At 37.9% G+C, this 24,565-nt stretch overlaps 1 protein-coding gene and 1 long non-coding RNA gene across 8 annotated transcripts in view; one reads left to right on the plus strand and one right to left on the minus strand.

Annotated features, from left to right (window-relative positions):
• Window positions 1-16,900, minus strand: part of LOC144381893 (uncharacterized) — a 122,284-nt gene extending 105,384 nt beyond the window's left edge. For all 5 annotated transcript variants that reach the window (XR_013448021.1, XR_013448019.1, XR_013448022.1 and 2 more), the window contains exon 1: window positions 16,737-16,900. This is a non-coding gene — a long non-coding RNA (uncharacterized LOC144381893). The remainder of the gene's footprint in view (window positions 1-16,736) is intronic.
• DPH5 (diphthamide biosynthesis 5) overlaps window positions 16,494-24,565 on the plus strand; it is a 42,307-nt gene continuing 34,235 nt past the window's right edge. Inside the window, exons 1-2 of one of the 3 annotated variants that reach the window (XM_078072684.1) lie at window positions 16,494-16,580; window positions 17,326-17,483. In XM_078072684.1, coding sequence (XP_077928810.1) covers window positions 16,505-16,580; window positions 17,326-17,483 — 234 coding nt within the window. In that variant the 5' untranslated portion in view covers window positions 16,494-16,504. Of the gene's footprint in view, window positions 16,581-16,629; window positions 16,810-16,963; window positions 17,097-17,325; window positions 17,484-24,565 lie in introns of those variants that run through there. The other 2 variants (XM_078072683.1, XM_078072682.1) reach the window with 2 other exon arrangements.

The raw sequence follows: 24,565 nt of genomic DNA on the forward strand, positions 1-24,565 counted from the left end.
AAAAATTTATGCTGTCAATTCAGTTTTTAAGTGTCATTCAATCTGTACATGAATTCCAAATTCCTTGCCCCCCTCCTTTTTTGGTGAGAACATTATAAAGTTTATTGTCTTAGCAAATTTCAGTTATACAATACAGTATTATTAACTATAGTCACCATGCTGTATATTAGATCCTTAGACTTTATCTTATACCTGAAAGTTTGTACCCTTTTATGTACTATTAGCCACCCCTGCCAGCCCCGGGCAACCACTATTTTAGTGTTTCTATGAGCTTGGCTTTTTTTTTCTACTGAACACATGCAGTATTTGTCTTTCTGTTTAGCTTCTTTCACTTAGTACAATGGCCTCAAGCTCTATCCATGTCATTGCAAATGGTAGAATTTCCTTCCTTCTTGTGGCTGAACAACATTCCATTACATATATACGTGTGTATATATATCACATCTTCTTTATCCATTTATCCATTGATGGACACTTGGGTTGTTTCCATAGCTTGGCTTTTGGAAATAATGCTGCAATGGACATAGAAGTACAAATATCTCTTCAATATCCTGCTTTCATTTCCTTTGGACCATGGCCCTTTCTTGGTATGATTAAAACAAATTCTGGACTACCAACATAATTCATGTTTTGTACGAGTGTCAGTTTTGGTATCCAGGCTTATTTTATTTTAGATGGCCCAAGGCTGTTGGATTAAGAATGTGGCTGGCCTTTGTCCCTGTCCTGTGAGGTAGCCTCTAAATCCTTGGAATTTCCCCAGTGATAGAAGTGTTGTTGTCAGTCATGGTGGGCTCCAAGAGTTTGTTAGTGAGATCAATCAGGATAGGGGCTGGACAAGCCAGAAAGACCAGTCATGTGATTAGAAGGTTGGGACTTTTGAGCCACATAATATTAGCTCAACCACCAGGAAGGAGAGGTGGGGACAGAGACTGAATTGAACCTCATGGCCAATGATTCAATCATGCTTATGTAATGACATCCCAGTAAAAATTCTGGACACTGAGGCACAGATGAGCTCCCCTGGTTAGCGATATTCCATGCACTGTCATACATCAATGAGGAGGAATGTTCTGACTACATGGGGAGAGGACATGGAAACTTCATATTCGGGGCCCTCCAGACTTCACTCTAAGTGTCTCTTCTTTTGGCTGACATGACATGTATCATTTTTTATATAATAAAACTATAATCTAAGTATAGTGCTTTCCTGAGTTCTGTGAGTTGTTCTAGTGAATGGTCAAACCTGAGGGATCATGAAAACCTCCCAAATTTGTAACCAGCTGGTCAAAAGTGAGGGTAGCCCTAGGAATTCTCAAGTTTGCAGCTGGTATCTGAAACAAGGGTAGTCTTGTGAAGCACTGTATCCTTAACTTGTGAAGTCTGGCCTAACTCTAGGTAGTTAGCATCAGAATTGCACTACAAAGGCTGGCTTTACTATATTTACTGAGCTACTTTCTGTCTTTAAGTTCTTTGGTTCATATAGGAGTTGTGACAATTTTTAAAGAGTAAACCTATTTTGCATTATAAAAATTTTTTTAAAGCATTGTAATGGTAGATAGTAGTGAATATTTCTGAAGTAATCAGAAATCAGACATATTTTTATCCAGCAAATTTTTATTAAGTATATTCCATAGGTAAATTCTAGTTAGCAGGATTCAAAGATAAAATACATAATTTCTGCTGCCAGGGAGCTTACAGTCTAGGGAAGACTCAGACAAACCATTATAGTAGAATTAATCAGTGCTATAAAAGAAACATGAAATAACAAATATGGAATGCCAAATGAGTAGATGAAAAAGAGAAGCAAGAGGGTTGGAAGAAGTGACATCAAGACTGAAGTATGAGAGCTGAGCAGGGAACAGCCAGGAGAAAGAGGTTAGAAGGGGAAAAGAGGGTGGCATGGAAGGTGGAGAGTGGAGTGCTCCCTGGGACTGAGACAAATTTGAACTGCACATAGGAGGTAAGAGTTGTTTTTAGAGAGAAACACAGGGCCAGAACACAAGATGCCTATGTACACTGTGCTAAGAAGTTTGGATTTTATCTTGAATTTGGTGGGGAAGCATTGAAGAATTTCAAGCAGGAGAATAAATTTGTAAGAGATGTGTTTCAGAAAAAAAAATTTGGAGCAGTGTTATGAATGGATTATATATCAGAAGAGACTGGAATCAGTCTTAGGAAGTGATGAAGTAATTCTGGAGGAAAGCAGTAAGGCCTTGGAATTAGGACAGAAAAAAGGAATTAGAACCAAGAGACATAAGATAAAAGTGTACTTGATTCAACTGAATTTGTGGGGATAAGCACTGGGGAGACATCAGGGTTTGGTTTCAATGGTGCTTCCCTTCACTAAAGGGAATTCTGGAAGAAAAGCATCTTTGGTGGGAAAAAGGAGAGAGTTTTGCACATTTTGAGATTCTGTAGAACAACTAAGTATAGCAGAAACGCAGTTGAATGGAGGAGAAGGTAGCTCAGGAGAGAAACTGCAAGTAAAAATACAGATAAGAGAGTCATAACTTTAAAAGTGATCTTGGAGCCATGGGAGCAAATAAGATCATTAAGTAGGAGTCTGTAAAGAAAGGGTAAGACCAAGAAAGGAATCCCGAGAACACCAGTATTTGAGTAGACAGAATTAGAACATATAGGAATTCAAGAGAAAATCATGTCTGCATCCAGTAGCAGACTATTCCCTGGTTTAATAACATGCAGGTCATTAGAGACCATGGCAAGAATAGTTTCATTGAAATAGGGATGGAAGTCAGATAACATGGATTAAGAAAATAGAGGGGACAAGGAATCTGAGATGACCTCTGATAATATTTTCAATATGCTTGTGTGTGAAAGGAAGGAAAAGTATAGGGAAATAGCTAGATGGGAGCAACAATTAAAGGAAAGCTGTTCCGATTATTTTTAAGATGTATACATTCTCATAGGCTAAAGGGAAAAAGCCAGCAGGGAGAGAGAAATTAAAATTATGAAAAAGGATAACAGACGAAGCAAGGTCTCTGTGAATGTGGGAGAAGAGATTCAAAGCAATTCAGACAAGGGGTAGAGTGATATATGTTCATCAAACAAGATGAGGAATACTTTATTCTGTGTGGGGGTGGTGAAGAAACAATGGTAGGGAAAGCACTATAAAGAGAAAACTTAAGTTACAACTCAAAGATAAACTATTTACAGCACAAGGAATTCAGGGACAATGGAATTCCAACGAAATAGCCTGCTAATCTTTGAAAATGATACACAAGTAACAATTTATGTACACTCTCTACAGAGGAGTACCATGCAAAATATCAGGCCTAAAGAATAAGAAGTATCTCCATGCCATGCTTCCTTTTCCTGAGGATGCCAGGAATTAGCTATTGAAATGAATACCTAAGTGGAGATTCCTGTTTCTGCTGAGTACACAGAAAGCATGGCCATACTGTGGAGGGGTATTTACAACATTTTAAACTAGTAATTACTATTCATTTTTCTAGGAAAACAGTTTCATAAAAACCCACAAAAACTGAATTCATCCTCTAACTAAAATTTTACAGTAGAACTTTGGCAGTTTGCATAAAGAAAAAAAAAAAAAGCCATACTGAAGTGATGATGTTAGGTAGCTGGCTAGAATCCTCACAAGGTGAGTGACTCATTCCTGCACACCAACCCCACTGGGCACCTGATTCACATTTATGCCTCTGCAAAGTACATATTACTTCATGTGATGGACCATTAAGATAGCTTGCAAATTAGAAAATCAAATCCAGAATATCAAGTATCTATTTCATTCATTTAATAAGGAAATCATTTTGTCCCAGTTACAAAAATGAAGAGAACACGGCCTCCACCTTCCAGGAGTACAAACTCTATTGGTGGACCTGAAAACAATGAATTACTGTAACAGGTTATATGCTACTAGGCGTAGGAATGAGAACAAAAAAAAGGCAGTGCTTTAGATCTGAGAGTATAAGAAGGGTTTCCTGGAACACAGAATATATAAACTGACTCTTGACAATGAAGTGGAGTCTACCTGGAGGATGGCTGTAGGGGTTCTCCAGAGAATGGGAATAGCAGCAAAATGGTGACGGCAAGAAAAACCTGACTTCTAGAAAGTGGGTTTAGCATGGCTGGAGTAAAGGATATATAAAACAGGAGAATGGAATAGGATTGGAAAAATAGGGAAAACCTAAATTAGAAAGTCTATATATTAATCTAAGGAATTTGGACTTTTCTATGTAGATATGGCAGAAGGATTGACCAATTTTAAAGAGATTACTATGAAATTTCTTTTTAGAGTGCACCCTACTGCAGTGTAAAAGATGGGTTGGGGCAATATTTGAGATAGGGAGTCCAGTTAGGAGGCTACTCCATGTGCAGGTGAGAAATAACAAAAGCTAGCATTAAAGTTTGAGCAGCGGACATGGAGAGTACTGGAAAGATATATGAGTTATTTAGCAGCCAAAACTAACAAGACATGAAGAGCAATTAATTAGGGAGTAAGAGAGAGCATTCTTAGTGTTAGTCTATTGCTAAGAAACTGGCATTCTGGGTAACCTGGAACCTCCAGTCTGTAAGGCTGAAGTCCACCTGCAATGCTGTCCCATCTGCAACAAGCTGGGATCCCTGGACAATACCCCATCAAAACAGTCCCCCAAACTGTGACATAAATAAACTGTAGTTATCTGGTGAGCATTCAAACATCCAAAAAGAGCTTCAATGTATTACCTAAATATTGTAAAAAGAACAGCATTAGACCAAACTATTAGAGCAGTAACCAGTATAATTACTCTCCCCTACCCCGCTCTCCCGCTGTACCACTTATACCTCTATTATAGTATGTATCACTGTATATTATCAAGTTGTCCCTATGGAGCACAGCTATTTACACTGTTTTCCCCACTTGAATATAATCTCTAGAGGGTACAGATAGTAACTTACACTTCTCTTTATCCCCGAGAGTACAGAACACATAGCCTTATGCATGAGAGGCATGTAAATATTTTTTGTATTGGAACAGGCACAATTACAGCCAATTAGGTATTACAGGGCTTCAAATTAGTTCTGGAAGGAATTAAGCTCAATCTTTGCATATGATGAACACTCATGAGCGTGCAGGAATCTGTCAAAAATATGATCCTCCAGAAATAAGTCTAGCTCTCAGGAGGCTTTCTGGGAGAGGGGTGTAAAAATATTGCCCAAAGATCTGCAGAAATGAGTAATAACCTCAGCTCCCTTCATGCCTATTCATTCCTGTGTCCAGCTGGTTACAAGGGGGGAGAAAAATCCCCAACTCATTCTAGTTCTGTTGAAATCTCACCATAAAGTGGGGTTTTTGTTTGTAATAATCCAATGTGACGAATCTACAGTCTAACTAGAGAAATAACCTAAGAAATTAAAAGAAATCAAAGGAGGAAGGAAAAAAATTGCAGATTAGGTGAGGTGGGAAGATACCATAGATGAGGGGCTTCTAAACCACAATGTAAAGAGTAAGATTCCTATGGGATAGAGTAGGAAAGGAATATTCCAGGTGAAGGCAACAACACTGAATAGTGGGAGGCCATTAAAGTTGAGACATGGTATCAAATAATTAAAGAAGACTATAAACACTGGGGCATGAATCTCAGCACATGTTGTCCAGAGAATACCATTCTTTAAAGTGCTATTTCAGCATGTAATCATATGGCATGTATCATTTAAAACAAACAAAAAGTTAAGTAACACCAGATTCAGGGTATCTATCCAAGCAGAAACATGGCAGGTGAAAAAGTTTAAGAAATAGGCAATTGGTAACTGGGCCACCATGATCAGTTGAGCAGGCTGTATGGAGTCCATGTGAATGGCACCTCCTAAAGTTGCTCAGTGCCCAACCTGTTCAAAAGTACTCATGGACCCTGACAGTTGCAGACAGGTAAGTACTTAGCTTTTTGGAGGTCTTGCTTTGCAAAAGGAACTCACTTAAGGTGAAATGGAGCTGAGGGCAAGAAATCAAGTCTCTCTCAGAAGACTGAAATCAGTTATACAGTTTGATCTCCTGAAGTAACAAGACAGAAATGCATGTAGTGATGAACTAATTACAAGATACGGAACTCTATCACCAAGAAACACAGGGAGGCCAGACAGAAACACGGATGAACAGAAAGTGAATAAAACATGTTGAGCGATGCCACTATCAAGATTAGTGTGAATCTGAGTGTAATTTCTAGGGCCCCAGAGTATTACAAAGCCATGCCCCCCAAACCACCAATCTACCAATGGAGTTTAACTGGCCATACAACAAAATTATTAGAAACTAAAAAACGTCATCACATCATTATTCAAGAAAAAAATGTTCAAAACTTAGTTTTTTTAAGATATTAATACCACTTTCTTCTTCCATTACAAATAACATTTCAGCTACATTATAATTTTTAAGAGCTTCAAGCATTATCCTGGAAATCCATGTTTTCTGAGTACCAAATATTCTCATTGCAAATTCACTTTTTTTTTTTATGGGGAGGGAGAATGGTTCTGAAGTGTAATTTTACCTGAACACATGGAATTGTGTAAAACCAACTGACCAGAGAAAATCTTTGTTCGGTAGTAATATTAACCAATGTTAATTGGTTACTAAATTGCAGGCCTTTTGACATACACTTTACTCATATATTATATTAATTCCTCACAAAAACCTAAAGACAGGAATATTTATAATGGTAGCTAACATTTACTGAGTGACTACTGAGTACAAGACACTGTTAAACATACTTCATATGGACTATTTCCTCATTTAATCCACATGACAGCCCTATGAGATAAGAACGTTTATTATCTACATTTTACACATAATGTAATTGAAAATTTGGGAACTTCCCTAAGGTCACTAGTGCTAGTAAGAGAAGCCAGAATTCAAGCCCTATAGTCTGACTCCAAAGGCCAGGCTCTTGACCACAGCTTTTTACTGCTTCTGCAATTGGTATACTTGGAATAAACAATATTTTTGACACTACTGTTAGAATTCCATCAAATATTATTTAATGAATACCTCAAGAGGAACAATAGCCAGAAGAAAAGATATGATTAAAATTGATTCTATATGAGCCCGGGTCCCAATAAGCCATTATTTTCAGAAAATTTTTTTGAATTTTTTTAAAAGATTTTATTGATTTGAGAGAGAGAGAGAGAGAGGGAGGGCGAGGGAGCAGGAGCTGGGGGAAGGGCAGAGGGAGAAGCAGACTCCCGCTGAGCAGGGAGCCTGATGTGAGGTTTGTTCCTAGGCAGAGGCCTGGGATCATGACCAGGAGCCAAAGGCAGCTGCTTAACCAACTGAGCCACCCAGGCGCCCCTATTTTCGGAAAATTTAATGAGCTCTGACAGTGAGTTAAAAAATGCTAAAAAGAAACAATGCTATTCAAATAAACAACAGAAAATATTACTACAAAACAAACCAAAAACCAAATAAAGTCAAGTAAAAATCCAAGGAAATAAGATTAGGGTAAATCATATCCTATGCCTGCCTAGGATTTAAAAAACGCAAATGAAATCCACTCCAAGGAAATTAAGTTTGTGGAACTTCTGCAATTTCACATAGACAGAGGTTTAATTTTGGGTGAAATGTTTCTAGATTTATTGTGGAAAAAAAATCACTCTCTATAAGTATGATAAGTGACCATACTGCTAAATTTGAATAACTCAAGGTCTACACAGTTTATTAGTATACATATTTAATCACAATTTATATGGTTTAAAAAATTATATTCTGGTTATGTTAATTTCCAGGCTTAAGGAATTATTATATTGCTCCTTTTCATATCAAATTGTTTAAAAGAGGGAAAGTAGGGAAGGAGGAGGAAGAGGAAGAGACTTACTGTTGGGGTATAGAACAAGTAAAGCAAAGGCCACAAAGTGCAAAGAGCCCAGGTTGATTCCTGATGTAGAATGCTTTCCATTCTAACCCACTTCTTCCACAGAGGAAGTTTCTGAATCCCATAATATGTGTTAGAAACCATTTAGCTTAAAGCATTCATTTTACCAATAGCAAAACTAGTTCAATACATAGTTACTGGTAACAGAGCCAGAAGAAGTGGGCATCCTGACCATGGGCATTCCTTTGGGGATAACTATATTCTTTAAGCACATGGTCATTGTTGCACACATATTAAAGCCCGTTTAGAAAATGGGTTTAACTTACTTACAAGTACAGATTCAGCAGTTAAGTAACACTGTGGTGCAGGAAATAAATACTTCTCCTTTTAAAAAATAAATTTACTTAGAAATTTTGTCAATTAATACTACCTTTTTTCATCAGAACTGCAAATTAAAACCATGAACTATCACTACATCCCCACTAAAATCCAAAAAACTCACAATACCAAGTGTTGGCAAGGACATGGAGAAACTAGAACCACCAGCAGTTGGCAGAAATATAAATTGTACAAGTACTTTGGAAAATTGTCTGGCACTATCTACTAAAGTAAAAACATGTATCTTATAACCTAGCAATTCCAATTCCTGCGTAATGTTCCAACAGAAATGAGTGTTTGTGTCCAACAAAAGACAGATACAATATTCATAGATTTATTCATATTGGCCCCAAACTAAAACAACTTAAATGTCCATCAACAATAAAAAAAGAGTGATATGTTCATAAATGGAATACTATTCAGCAAAGAAAAAGAATGAACTATGCAACACCAAACGACGTGGATGAATCTCACAGAAATAAAGGTGAGCCAAAGAAGCCAGACATGAAAGAGGACATAATACATGATTCCATTCATAAGAACAGAAAAACTGATTTATGGGACTAGAAGTCAACTAATGGTTACCTTGGCAGGGGGAAGACATTTCCTGGGAAGGGACAAAGGGAACCTTCTGGGATGCTGGAAATGTTTCCTATCCTGAACTGGGTAATGTGTACATGGTTGTACACAAATGTAAGAATTTATCCAATTGTACATTTACGATTTTGAGGACTTTGCTGTATGTAAGGTATATCCCATCTCCACAGCACTCTTTTGCTCAACTTCCTGTGAGATTCATCTGTTCTGTGTTAACAGTAGTACATTCTTTCTCTTTACCACATAGTATTGTATGAATGTACCACAACTATCCTTTTTATTGTTGTTGGGCATCTAAAAGTTTTTATAAAAAGACTAATTTTTAGGTACCAAATGAACATCTTCTCTGCTCACTACATTTCATTTACTAAAATATTATTTGCATATTAGCCATCTTATACTTTAAGTATCAACAAATTGCCAGGCAACACTTATTTGGTGCTGACCAAGTCTACAATGCTGAACTCTGTGACAGAATGATAAAACCAAAGACAGGTTTTCTCAGAAAGAGCACCTCAGAGTATAACAATGTTTGCTTAAGATGACCTTTTGTGAATCAGTAAAATATGGTATCTAATGGACTGGTCTTAAAAGTAATGAACTCATGTAATTATTTCATCGAACTATTGTGAAAAGGGAAAAAGAGTAAGAACCAATCTAAGTGGGATGGAGAAGGCTAATTCTCATAATCTGATGGACTCTGTAGATAATGATAAAATTAATTCCAAACTCTATTATTAGTCAACATTTATTGAATCTTTACCAATTGCTGGGCACTATGCTAAGCCCTTTATATGTATTCTTTCATTTATCCTCACAACAATCCTATGAGAGGTGGTACTATTATCTCTATTTCATAGATGAAGCAGCTTGAGATTTAGAAAGGCAAAAAGGAAACTACTGAGTGGAAACTCCTGGACTTAAGCCAAGGTCTCAATGACACGGAAATCTTAATTCTTTTTTCTTTTTTTTTTTTTAGAGGGAGGGAGGAGGGAGAGGCAGAGGGAAAGGGAGAGAATCTCAAGCACACTCCCCATTGAGTGTGGAGCCCGATGTGGGGCTCAATCACAACGCTGAGATCATGACCTGAGCCGAAATCAAGAGTCGGATACTTAACTAAGCCACCCAGGCGCCCCTAAAACCTTAATTTTTAACCATTAAGCAAACTTCCCTCTGCAGAGTCATTCCCTTATAAATAAAAAGTTTATTTGTAATTTATTTACATTATGTAATTAATTTACATTATGTAATTAATTTATATATGTAGATGTTCATTCATTCATTCAACATATATCTACTGAGCATATGCCAAAACACTGTTCACATTAGTAAACCAAATGGACCAAAAAAAAAATTCCTGCCTTTATGGTGTTTATATTCTAGTAGGACACTGACAATAAAAATGGACACAATAAATAAGTAAATCACACAGTTATGTTTGAAGGTGAACAGTGCCAAGGGGGAAAAGAGCAGATGAAGAATTGGAAGTGTATAGTTCTTTGTTTCTTTATTTTACCCCCCACCCTAGCAAAACTCAGCTCTGGATGCGTACAGTCTTATAGTTTTTGTAAGAGGTGAGTTCAGAGAAGCAGGGCAGTGGTACAGTAAGTGGGAGCATGTGGCTAATATAAAGCCTGGTAGGTCCTTTTTAAAAATTTTGCCTTTGAGTGAAGGGGAAACCACCCACCTTCTCCAACTAAATCTTGGCTAATTGTCATATGCTTCCCTGAATAGATCTTAAAAGGGCACTGTGTAGTTGTTTAAACATAGGAAGAGTGAAACTATGTGCCCTCAATTCTACCTTTTTATCAATAGACTTTGGAGGAAGGAATCAACAAATATAACTTCTCCCAAAGCAATGCTATCTTTAATTTTCACTATTTGTGAATTGATATAAAATAATGACTATCAATCAATTTGGGGTCCCTAAGCTCTAAGAATATTAATCAAGATTTCCTCTAACAATGAGACAATCTCTGGGAACATGCAGGTTAAAAGGCCAGCTTCAGAGTAAAATAATATTCTCTATTCACAATGAGGTCAGATGGAGTTTACCCAGTAGCCCTGATGTCTTCTTTTCAATAGACAAACAATGAACTCAAGTAGGAAAATTGAAGGATGACTTCTTTTAGATGTAAGTTAATTACAATTTGTTCATAATGTAATGCAGTGTCTCAACTGTTTTCACTTTAAAATATAACTACTATATGATGTGTTTATGACAATGGAATGGAAAAGCCATCAGTATTAAGTTCTTATGACTATCTACATCTTTCACATTTTATTACTACCGCCTGAAGGTCACAGATTAGATATAAGGAAGAATTTCTGACAGTGTGGGTACTAAAAATGAGTTACTGACAAAGGTTATGAAAACAGCTTAAAGATCTTTCAGGAAAAGCATAAATGTTCACCCTCAGGGATAATTTGGTACTCTCCTACCTGCAAGCAGGAATATAAAGAAGAAAACTCTTTAGGCCTCATTTATCCTTGTTATTCTTTAAAATAAAAAGGCTTTCACTTCATCCTTTTTTTTTTTTTTTTGGCTCTAGAATCACATTTCTTTATAACCATCCCCCTCTTTTCTGTTAGATGTGAGATTCAAATTTGCTATGACATTTTAAGTATGTATTCTGACTAACTGCTTTCATTATCATCAAAATAATGCTACCATATTGATTAAAAACTGAAACTGTTTTAAAGAGAAATTCTCCAAGCTCTGCCTAAATTAGGTGAAGAAATGATATCATTTAATCAGCTATATGCTTAGCTATGTTTTGTTAATCTGTTACCTAGATGAGGGGTTTATCTTTCATGCAAAATGCACTCAATATGTCTACTTATGTCTGCAACTCTCTTGGAAATGCATCAAAAAATAAGATGGGTTGATGGCTGGGTGAATGGATAAACATGTGATAAAGCAAATACAGCACAATGTTAACAACTATAGAACTTAAGAGGTGACTATATGGATGTTTACTGTAAAACTGTTTCAACTTTTCTAGGTGTTTGAAATTTTTATAATAAATGATTGGGAAAAATGCAATCATATTTGAAACTGTTTTAAATGGGATGGGAGAAATGTCCAAATCACAAAGAATAATTCCACAAAAAAAGACTATGCAAGACGTTGATTATATTTACTGAGTTGCAGGAGAAAAAGATTTCCACAACACCTTTATCTATCTCCAGAAAAGTCCCCCAAATTTACACTTCTATTGAGAAATGAAGGCAGGTAGAAAGATTTAAGAACTCTATAGGGAAAGTAGTTCCTTTGACTGAATTCTGAAGAGTAAAAACTGAAATTGCTTCTGTGTCTAAAAAGAATGTTACCTTACCTACCCAGAATAACTTCATTTTCAATACAGACTTCCTGAAAGAAGATAAATTACACCTTCTTTTCAATTAATTACTCCTTTGGCACTGTCCTTTCACTGTAAATCTACCTGGAATTACTCAAAACAAATCTGACAAAAACACATAAAAAATGACCAGTATGTTGGAAAATTTACCTACTCAACAGGGTGTATATGAGGTATATGTGAACTGTGTCATAAATCTTTTAACATAAATAACTTTCTGAAGTGCCATGAACAAGGCATGTTTTTGTTTGACATTCCATCAATGACTTTTGGTAGTCATCTAAAACACACCACACCCTGCATTTCATAAAGATAGAAAAATACATCATAACTCAAAGAAATTGCTGAGCTACCAGTGTATACATAATGATTTATTTAACAAACATTTACTGAATACTATGTGCCAGACACTGTGCTAAACCTTAGGGATGAGAATATAAGATATAGGACCTAACTGTATGAAACTGATGGTTTGGTAAGGAAGATACATAAACAGACAATTACAAAACACTTAAGTTGACTGATAAGTATATGCACAGAGTAGTACTATAATTAAAAGGAGATACCTAACCTAGCATATGGATCTCTGGAAAGGCTTCCTAAACTTAGTCTTTTTTTTTTTTTTTAAGATTTTATTTATTTGAGAGAGAGCACGCCTGCACGCATGAGCAGGGTGGGGGCAGGGGTAGGGGCAGAGGGAGAGGGAAAGGGAGAAGCAGCCTCCCGACTAAGCGCAGAGCCCAACATGGGGCTCAATCTCAGGACCCCAAGATCATGATCTGAGCCAAAATCAGATGCTTAACTGACTGAGCCACCCAGGCGCCCCCTAAACTTAAGTCTTAAAGAATGAGTAACAGTGATCTAGATAGGAGATAGTGGGAGAGAGTATTCTATGCTGAGATGGCAGCCTGACTAAAGTCATAGAGACACAAAGGAGAATGTTGTGGGCACAGAAGAGTACTGCTAAAGAAGCTCATGGTATGGAGTGGAGAGACATGAGGCTAGAGAGAGGTAGGCAGTGGTCACTCCAGGGATGATCCTGTGGGATATGTTAAAGAGCCTGGACTTTCCCTTGGCCTCAAAAGGATTTTTAGAAGGGAATGACATCAAAGAAATGGAACAAATAATCCTAAAATTTGTATGGAACCAGAAAAGACCCCTAATAGCCAGAGGAATATTGAAAAAGAAAAACAAAGGTGGTGGCATCACAATTCCGGACTTCAAGCTCTATTACAAAGCTGTCATCATCGAGACAGTATGGTACTGGCACAAAAACAGACACATCGATCAATGGAACAGAATAGAGAGCCCAGAAATGGACCTTCAACTCTATGGTCAACTAATCTTTGACAAAGCAGGAAAAAATGTCCAATGGAAAAAAGACAGCCTTTTCAACAAATGGTGTTGGGAAAATTGGACAGCCACATGCAGAAGAATGAAACTGGACCATTTCCTTACACCACACACAAAAATAGACTCAAAATGGTTGAAAGAACTAAATGTGAGACAGGAGTCCATCAAAATCCTAAAGAGAACACAGGCAGCAACCTCTTTGACCTCAGCCGCAGCAACTTCTTCCTAGAAACATTGCCAAAGGCAAGGGAAGCAAGGGCAAAAATGAACTATTGGGACTTCATCGAGATAAAAAGCTTTTGCACAGCAAAAGAAACAGTCAACAAAACCAAAAGACAACAGACAGAACAGGAGAAGATATTTGCAAATGACATATCAGATAAAGGGCTAGTATCCAAAATCTACAAAGAACTTATCAAACTCAACACCCAAAAACAAATGATCCAATCAAGAAATGGGCAGAAGACATGAACCAACATTTTTCCAAAGAAGACATCCAAATGGCCAACAGACACATGAAAAAGTGCTCAACATCGCTCGGCATCAGGGAAGTCCAAATCAAAACCTCAATGAGACACCACCTCACACCAGTCAGAATGGCTAAAATTAACAAGTCAGGAAAGACAGATGTTGGCGGGGATGCAGAGAAAGGGGAACCCTCCTACACTGTTGGTGGGAATGCAAGCTGGTGCAGCCACTCTGGAAAACAGTATGGAGGTTCCTCAAAAAGTTGAGAATAGAGTTACCATACAACCCAGCAATTGCACTACTGGGTATTTACCCCAAAGATACAAACGTAGGGATCTGAAGGGGTACGTGCACCCTGATGTTTATAGCAGCAATGTCCACAATAGCCAAACTATGGAAAGAGCCAAGATGTCCATTGACAGATGAATGGATAAAGAAGATGTGGTATATATATACAATGGAATATTATGCAGCCATCAAGAGGAATGAAATCTTGCCATTTGCAACGACATAGATGGGACCGGAGGGTGTTATGCTGAGCGAAGTAAGTCAATCAGAGAAAGACATGTATCATATGATCTCACTGATATGATGAATTCTTAATCTCAGGAAACAAACTGAGGGTTGCTGGAGTGGTGGGGGGTGGGAGGGATGGGGTGGCTGGGTGATAGACATTGGGGAGTGTATGTGCTATGGTGAGTGCTTTGAATTGTGTAAGACTGTTGAATCACAGACCTGTACCTCTGAAACAAATAATACATTATATGTTAAAAAAAAAAGAAGAATATAGCAGGAAGGGAAAAATGAAGGGGGGGAAATCAGAGGGGGAGACGAACCATGAGAGACTATGGACTCTGAGAAACAAACTGAGGGTTCTAGAGGGGAGGGGGTGGGGGGATGGGTTAGCCTGGTGATAGGTATCAAAGAGGGCACGTACTGAATGGAGCACTGGGTGTTATATGCAAACAATGACTCATGTAACACTACATCAAAAACTGATGATGTAATGTATGGTGATTAACATAACATAATAAAATAAAAGGAATTGACATTTTCAGACTGCATCTTAGCGAGGTCTCTCCAGCCCCTGAAAGAAGTATAAATGTGAGGGAGACATGGTGACCAGCTGTGGGAGTGACATGAGGACCTAAAGAAAGACTGTGATAGTAGGTATGGTTTCTATTAAGAAAGGCAGATACATCAGATTGGATGCCGGGTAACTTCCAAGTGTCTGGCTAAAGATGATAATGCCTTCCATCCAAAGTAGGTAATATAGAAGGAAAAGCCAAGTTGAAAGGGAAGATGATGGATTCAGCTTTTGATGTGAATGTGATATGCCTCTGGGTTATCTAGGTAATTTCCAGCAGGAAGTTAAATATAGAAGGCTGAAGGGGAGGTCTGAAATGGGAGGCTAAAATTTGAGTCAGCAAAATACTAGAGATAGCCAAAATTATGAGTGAATATTCCCGGTATTATTTTGTTATTGCTTTCAACTTCAGCCATTCTAATAGGTAAGTACTAGTATCTCATTGTGGTTTTAATCTTTATTTCCCTAATGTCTAATGATGTTTAGCATCTTTTCAAAGCTTCTTTGATATTAGTGTATCTTCTTTGGGGATTTATTTATCTTATTCTCTGTGAGATTCTTATTCAAATTCTTTGCCTATTTAAAAAATTGTTTTCTTATTTTTGCCTTTTGAGAGTTATTTATGTATTCTTGATACAAGTCCTTTATCAAATATATGCTTTGCAAATATTTTCTCCCCGTGTGTGGCTTCAACAATGTCTTTTGAAGAGCATATGTTTTATCTCGTTGAACTTCAATTTCTCAATTTTTTCTTTCCTACATCATGCTTTTGATGTTGCACCTGAGAAATCTTTACCTAAGTAAAATCACATGTATTTTCTGTCTAGGAAATTTTATAGTTTTTTGTTTTCCATTTACATCTATGATCCATTTTGAGTTAATTTTGTTTATGGTATGAAGAATGGATGGATGTAATGATACTAGATAGAATCAGTCATGAAGAGTGTATTGAATGAGAAGTGCAAAGGGTAGATGGAACCTAAGAAAAAACAAAATTATGGCTTAAGAAACAGGTGTTGGGCAAAAAAGACTCAAGGCATTGTCTTAAAAGCAGCAGGAAAATTCTGAATAATCAACACTGCCTACTAAGATAAACAATGGAAATTGTCTTTTTAATTTGGATGAGGTCACTAGTGACCTTACCAAGAGCATTTACAGTCAAAACAAACCATTCCGATATCAGAACTATATCTAACCAACCACTTTATAGGAATTCCCCCTGTGGAAGCAATTGAAGTTTGAAATTCCTGAGCATTCTTAAAGGTCACTTTTCTAGGCACAGGATCATTGGGGGGGGGGAGGGGGAAAAGGGCTGTCTGGGCTTCCCGACATTGAGGATGACTGAGGCATATCCCAGTCACACCCCTTGGGGCACTCCCAAATGACGTCTTGGGGTTGGGACCCAAGCAGCATCGCCCCGCTGGGAAATCAGAATCATCATGATGGCCAGATTTGCTAAACGGACACCTCACCAGGGAGGCAGCTGGTTAAACTACAGCAGAATGCAAAAGCGAGGTTGGAAATACCTGCACTCGGGCAATCCCGGGCAAATTAGAAAAGTCCCTCCCACCCTCCACCCGTTCGTGTGACTGGAGTAAAGGCGCAAGGCGTCAGGCTGCGCGGCCCAACCTCGGGTCCAGCTCCTCCCGGGCGAAGAGTTCCTGCACTTACCCTGTCCTAGGATGGGGACATGTAAAGCCACGGGCTAAGGGGATCGCGGGTACTCCTCGTCCTTTCCCAGAAGGCATGTTGGGGGGCTGTGGATGGACTCCCCTAGCCAATTGACCTTTCCCCACCCCGCCCCAGCAGCCGGCGGGTCACTTCTGGTCCGGTTCTCCCCAACCCCACCCTCAGTGCTCGCCCGCCCCTCCAGCTAGTCGTAAAGTGCAGTAAAGGCACCAGCGTTTTGCGGCACTGTAGGTGAGGGCGGCGGCGTGCGTATTCGCTCCGCGGGAATCCGCCCTTTCGGTAGCTGCTTTTTCGGAAAGGCTTCAGTTAGCAACTTGGGGACCCAACTACAGTGTTCAGAGGGTAATTGGCTGCTCTTAGTTTGGTGTAACGAGAAAAAGCGGGGTAGGGTTGTTTAAGAACACTCAGTCCAATCCTTATTTAAGAGGCGTGAAGTAAGGTTCTCAGGCCTCGTTTGTGACTTGCCGTCCCTGCTTGTGCTATCTTGGTTTTCATGTTCATGTTCATCGCTAGATTTTACGTATCTTCGGTGTAGCTGACACTTGTTTTTCTTGTTCACTTCGTCCTGCAGTCTCCCTCCCCCTGGACTTTGAAATGCTTTACCTGATCGGCTTGGGCCTGGGCGATGCCAAGGACATCACAGTCAAGGGCCTGGAAGTTGTAAGACGCTGCAGTCGAGTGTATCTAGAAGCCTATACCTCAATCCTGACTGTAGGGAAGGAAGTCCTGGTAGGTGCTTAAGGTTCTTCAGTCCCTGGGAAGAAAACTGTCTAACAGCTGATTTTCATTATACTAAGCTGAACCCAGTTTTCAGGTCTGCTTGTTTAAATCCTTTAAAACACATCCCCTGCTCATTTTGGATCACCAGAATGGGAATAATACAACAACCAAGTGACTTGGAAAATGAAAGGGTGCTTTGTCTTACTTTACAAGTCTAATTCTGTGGTTTTCTCCAGTAAATAGAAAAGTTATTTTACACTCCTGGGGATAGTTATCAAAATCCCTTATTTCATGAGATACTCAAATTTTTTCTGAGTTGAGTGCTAATGAGGTACCGACATAGCCTTAATGAGTTGGTTATATATTCAGAAACCAAGCTGAAAGCTTCTTCCTCTGAAGTATTTCCATAGGGAATGGTAATTGCCTTTCTGTCAGTATCCTATCCAGAGAGGTCTTAACTTTAAAAAGATTGCGAGTAAGGCTAATAATACACATACTCTTGTGTATATTGAGTGAGCCTGGAACTTAATAACCTTAGGATTTGTTAATGTATCATACATTTAGCTTGCTCTTGTTAAGGGCTCTACATTTTGGAGGAGGGGTTAAGTAGTTCAGGTTCTTTGTCAAACTCCAACTAGAATGTAAATTAAGATGTAGAGAGTGATGGACATGTTACAGGAGAAGGGAGAGGATTTTAGAATTGTCTGGTCTACCAAGGCTTCTGAACAAAAAGGTGACTTAGAGAATTTGAGGTCTTCCGTTCTCTCATATTCACAGCCCAGAGAATTCTGGTCTCAGAGTTACTTTAAAATCTTAAGGAATTAAAGACCGCTACTTGAATTGGCCATGCACTAATGGCCAGCTTGGATTTGTTGACTCTGATTTGTTGGGTTGGAACCAAAGTATTTCAGCTCAAGATAATAAATATTCCTCCTCAAGGAAAACTAGAATGAATTTAAATTCGTCTAAGAGAGTAGAGACAAATAACAAATCAGCGTTTTTATAGGATAAGATGTCAGGGCATGGCATAGAGGAAAGTTGGACCTGTCTACGCCTTCTCTCTTACATGTTACCATGTCACCTTGGACAAGTCCTTTAACTTTAGTTTTATACTTTGTGAAATGGGGATAATAATGCCTACCTCATAGGTTCTTAATGTAGTGCCTGTAGGAAAAATGTTGAGAAATGGTAGTTGTTAATGGACACATTTCCAGATTTCTTTAAACCTCAGTAGCTTCATTTGTGAAAAAGATAGTAACCAATTGGAGGGTTATGTAGGATTTTATTAAGATGATGTATTGGTTGCTATAATTTTTACAAGTATTTTTTTTTTCAAAAACGTATTGTTGGGGCTGGGCCCAGCCTCACCTACAGGTAAATTTTGTGTACTTTGTTAAGGTGCTGGAATATCTGTTCCTCCACAATAATAAGTGCTAATATTTATAGAATACTTACTATGCACTGTGCTGAGTGTTTTACATGTAGAACAGGACTATTACTCTATAGTTACTATTCACATTTTACAGGCACAGAGAAACTTGCCCAAGGTCATACAGATAGTAAGTGATATGAGCCAAGACAGAGTTGAGAAGCACCAGTCTTAACATTTATAGCATGCAGTGTCTGTCTTAATACTCAGGGATAGATAATAGCTTTACAAAATAATGATGTCAGAGAATGTCCACAGAGAAGGTAGGATTCGAACAAAATGCTTTGTGTATCACAGGTTCCATTGGTCTGCTCTTCATGACCTCCTCCAGGTCCTTAGTTCATGTTTTTCCCTGAGCAAATTGGTGTGCAACATCAGCCACCTTTAATGACTCTTCTCTGGAATAAAGTAAGGTATAAATAAATAAATTCATGCCTTATATTGCCTAGTAAAATCTCAGAGCCACTTTCTCTTCAGTGACTTCCTTTCTATTTCCTTTCATTTCTATCTTTTCTTTTTTTATAAACAAATTGATTTTTAAAAATTGTTGACATGTGCTCACACCTATATATACAGTCTGGTCTCAATAACTAGATAATTGTATAGCGAGAAAAAAGATTGGAAAAATCTATTTTCCTCAGTGAATATGTGCTTGCTTTTATCAATAATCACACAAAATAATATTTTATAAATGGCACACATGGATGTTGCTAAAGAAATCTGGAATTTGGGGCACCTGGGTGGCTCAGTCGGTTAAGCATCAGACTCTTTGTTTTAGCTCAGGTCGTGATCTCATAGGTCCTGAGATGGAGCCCCAGTCATTCTTCACGCTCCATGGGGAGTCTGCTTGAAGATTCTCTCCCTCTGCCCCCCCACCCACCCATGCTATCTCTCTCTCTAATAAATCTTTTTTATTTTATTTTTTTTAAGATTTTATTTATTTGAGAGAGAGAGAGAGCACAGCCAGGGGAGGGGCAGAGAGGAGGAGGAGCAGACTCCCCGCTGAGCAGGGAGCCTGATGATGTGGGACTCAAATCTCAGGACCCTGGGATCATGACCCAAGCCCAAGGCAGACGCTTAACTGACAGAGCCACCCAGGCACCCTCAAATAAATAAATCTTCAAAAAAAAATTATGGAATTTATTTGTGCTTACATTGAAAACTAGTATTATTTATATGTGCTGTATTATTCAAAAGTTAATTAAAATAGAGACAGTGAAACCAGCAAAGAGTTTTAGTATTACACTTTGAATTTTTTTTTAGACACTTTCTGTGAATAAATTATGATTTTATGTGCCGTTTTGGTGTAATACACCTGTACTGCCTTATACAAAGAGGTATAAGCTATGATCTTTGTTCTCAAGTGGTTCATGATTCATCTGTGTTATACTCAGGAAAACTTAATAATGGAAGATTTAAATAACAATTCATGGCAACAGTGGCAGGAAGAAACTATAAAATTATATTGCTGGGAAGAACTTAGATCTTACTTAAGCCAATGTTTTCATGAATTAAATAGTAGAAGCTGTCTCAAATATTAAATAATTACTAGTTATTAATTCCAGTTGAAATACATATAAGAAGATCACTTCAGGTTGTGGTGGCCAGAGAATACTATGGAATAGATGGAATTTGAGCTATCTCTTAAAATAATGCATCCCAATCTTTTTGTTTTGTTTCTTTTGTTTTCATGGTCTAAATAGAAAATGGTAATATTTATACAGCTCTGAAGGGTGAATAGAGGAAGCTGTTTTGGCCAAAGGGGGCTAACTTTGGGGCTCTAGTTATCCTGTAGAAAGCAGAGGAGATCACTAAGCTCTGCCTGTCTGTGCCTCATTTGTTTTTTTTCGGTCTTCTTGGTTTTTTAAGTACGCTCCATGCCCAACGTGGGGCTTGAACTCACAAGCCCTGCAACCCTGAGATCAAGAGTCGCATGCTCTACCATTTGAGCCAGCCAGGCACCCCTGTGCATCATCTGTAGTACATGTAAAGTTTTGCAGTCAACCAATCACTTGTTGGTTGTGACTTTGGGCAATCACTTAACTTTGTGTTCTTTTTCTTATCTCTTAAACAGGGATAAAAATAGGGAGTATCTCATAGATTGTGATGAAGATCAAATGAATTCATATGCATAAGTTCTTAGAACTACACCTGACCCCAGAGTGATCTAATGTAATGTATTATATATATATATATTTTTTTTTTTTTTTTTAAAGATTGTATTTATTTGACAGAGCACAAGCAGAGGGAGAGAGAGGGAGAGAGAGGGAGAAGCGGGCTCCCTGCTGAGCAAGGAGCCCAATGTGGGACTCGATCCCAGGACCCTGGGATCATGACCCGGGCCGAAGGCAGCCACTTAACCAACACCCAGGCATCCCTAATGTAAATGTATTATAAATATTGTTATTATAGATAAGACTTGGTAAAGGGAAGAGAAAGAGATAGTTACTATAGATAAGATTTGGGTAAAGGGAAGAGAAAGAGTATTCCTTACTGAAGAAAAAAATAATTGTGAGCAAAACCATGGAGGAGATAAGCACAATAATTTGCTATACTTGTTCTTGGGCATCATGAAAATAACTTTCATTTCCTCCCAGTGTATCCAGTTTCCCTCTCTTTTCTTCCTAATCTGCTTCATCTGGATACCAGCTCACTCTACTTGTCTTCCTATCCAGCTGCAGCTCGCTAGTGGAGGGACAGACTTCCCACTGAGAAAGATGAGGCAATCATCTGTGACCTTTATTAACTTACCATTTGTCTTTCCCTTAAATCTGAATCTGTCTTCCCCCAAGTCTTAGAAAATGACTTGTTAGATGAGGTTCTCAGCCTGTTGAAGACAACTCTACTAGGTGTGTTTTCTCCAAACCTCTTCCTCTCCCTTCCTCTGAAACCTTATTCCCATCGTTTATTCTTTCTTCGTTATGTTTGATGTATATTAACTTCCTTCTCCCCTCAACCTGAAACCATATTCAGATTTTGTCCATTCTGAAATCTCTCCCCTTTTAAACCTCTTTTCTCCATAGTTATTATTGTTTCTGTCTCTTCTTTATCCAAAGCTTTTTGAAAAAGCAGTGTACATTTATTATCCCCACTTCACTCATAGCTCAGACTCCTGCAAGCTGACTTCCGTTCCTCTGAAATATTTGTTTGTTGAACAGTTATTTAGTAGCTGAGAATGCCACAGGATAGTTTTCAATTCTTACTTGTTTTACTTCTTCTGACATAGTTGACCTTGAAACTGGCTTTCATGACATTACTTTCTCTTGGTTTTACTTGTATTTTTCCATTTTTTTCAGTCCCTTTCGTAAGCCCTTATTTCTCTGTTCCTTCTTTCAGTGTTAGTGTGTTTGGGGTTTTCTTTAGGTTTTGTTTTCTTGTTTATGTATCCTACTTCTAGGCTCTACTTTTTATTTTTTTTTTTTACTAGGTAATACATTAAATGGTATAAAATTCAAAAGATACTAAATGGTATATACATTGAAAGATTTCTATCGTGGTTCCCCTTCCTGGAGGCAGTTATTGCTAATTTCTTATGTATCCTTCCAGAAATACTCAAAAGTAATTTTAATTTTGATTTTTTTACCCTGTCCCCCTTACAAAACCTGCCAACCTAAAGCAGGAATGAATTTTGAGTTTTGCCTTCATTTTCATGAATGGAGAAGATTAGGGCTGATACTGTACAAAAACTGGCTAATCAGCCATTGAATAATAAATAATATAAATGTAAAATTATTTGTTAAATAACACTGCCTTTTTTAAACCCCTCTTCCCTGACTCTTACTAGGTTCCATGCTCTTGTAGCACTTAATGATATGGTAGATAATTCCCCACTAAACATTATAAGCCACAGGACAGGGGCCACATATGTCTCATTCACCATTGTTTCCCAACATCAAGCATAGAATTTGGTGTGGAGGTTGTGCACAAGAAGTATTCTTCAAGTGAGTGAATGAATAAATAACCAAGTGGGTAAATTAAAAAGAATGTAATACCAGTTTCTTACTGCTTTTGCTCTTTCTTCCCCTTTTTAAGCGCCCCCCCCCCCCAAGAGCATCAGCCGTTTAGTTATACTGGACTGTTTGGCTATGTGTGCACAGGTCTGCATATGTGGATAAGTTTGTTTGTTTGTTTGTTTTTAATAAATGTGTGTTTCAGGACCGCCTGGGTGGCTCAGTCGTTAAGCGTCTGCCTTCGGCTCAGGTCATGATCCCAGGGTCCTGGGATCGAGCCCCACATCCGGCTCCCTGCTCGGCAGGAAGCCTGCTTCTCCCTCTCCCACTCCCCCTGCTTGTGTTCCCTCTCTCACTGTGTCTCTCTCTGCCAAATAAATAAAATATTTAAAAAATAAATAAATAAATAAATGTGTGTTTCAATTAAATAATGAAATGTTTCTTAGGATAAGGGATAAATATAGAGTGATACATGATAGGTCTTGAGAGTGGGGTTTTCTTTTGTTAAATCATTTATAAAATATTGGATAGGATTTAGGATTACTGCTAGCATTAAGCTAGTAACATGTGACTTTTTGATCTTAAGAAATGTTAGTTCAGGAAAAAATATCATTTTCTTCAGTTTTCTATAATCATACGTTTGTCCTCTTAGATATATGTGAATATACATGTTCTACCACTAATAAATTTTCTGGACTCATGAAATTAAAGTAAGTTATATACAAATTAATGATTAAGAAAAAAATTACGGTAAAGGTGAAAATAAAAACCCATTTTTCATCTGTAAAAACATTGTCATTGGGAACTTCTGGAGCATTATCTCTGAGAAGATATGCAGAAAAAGGGAAGAGATCTTTTTTCACATTTCAGGGACAGATTCTAGTTAAGTATTAGGCAATAATTATCAGAGTTGGAACTATGGCCTTTATCTTCAAGTGCTTAATCATTTGTTTATTTACTCTTTTGCTTGACAGACAAATTATTGAGTACAGCAGTCCTTGTAATGTTTGACATCTGATATAATCCTTAAAACTCAAACTTCTCAGCATGTAAGAAATAGTGTTTGTCTATGCATTCACTTTTATTATATTTGAATTACATATTACTCCACAGGAAATCAGTTAATAAGATTCATGACCTTTCATAATAGTTTGTAACCACCACCACATGACCATTAGCACACTAGTTCACTCTCTGTACTTACGTGCTGCCACCCCAGTTAAGGTCAACCTCCTGGGTTTATTTGCTAGAGGTGAACTTCAGGGGATTGGTTCACAAAGCACTTTATATGGAGACTTCCTATATGATTAGAATTTTTTTCTTTCCTCTGCTACTCTGCCTTTTTAGCAGGAACTAGGAAATACAGTTTTAAATTAATCTTTCCTGCAATTATATAGGAATGTTTGCTGGCTCTATAGATAACTAAATCTTAATTTTCTATTGTTTCTCATTGAAATTACCTTTTATTTTAGCCAGGGTCCCGTAGGTTTTCCTGTGGAAAATTTAATAAAACCCAAATTACCATGTATGTTTATAATTATTATTTAACTAACATATTCTGTATTACTGTGTTTCTGAAATAAAACTCATGCATACGTGTTCTCTGTTCATTCTACGGTGTTCTGCCTGATCTATTAGACTCAAATTTAAAATGCAGAAAGCCTCAGATGTTAGGAGGTCTACCTTCTCTTGGGATATTAAGATAGCCCCAA

The sequence above is a fragment of the Halichoerus grypus genome, chromosome 5, assembly GCF_964656455.1.
Source record: "Halichoerus grypus chromosome 5, mHalGry1.hap1.1, whole genome shotgun sequence".
Lineage (NCBI taxonomy): Eukaryota > Metazoa > Chordata > Mammalia > Carnivora > Phocidae > Halichoerus > Halichoerus grypus.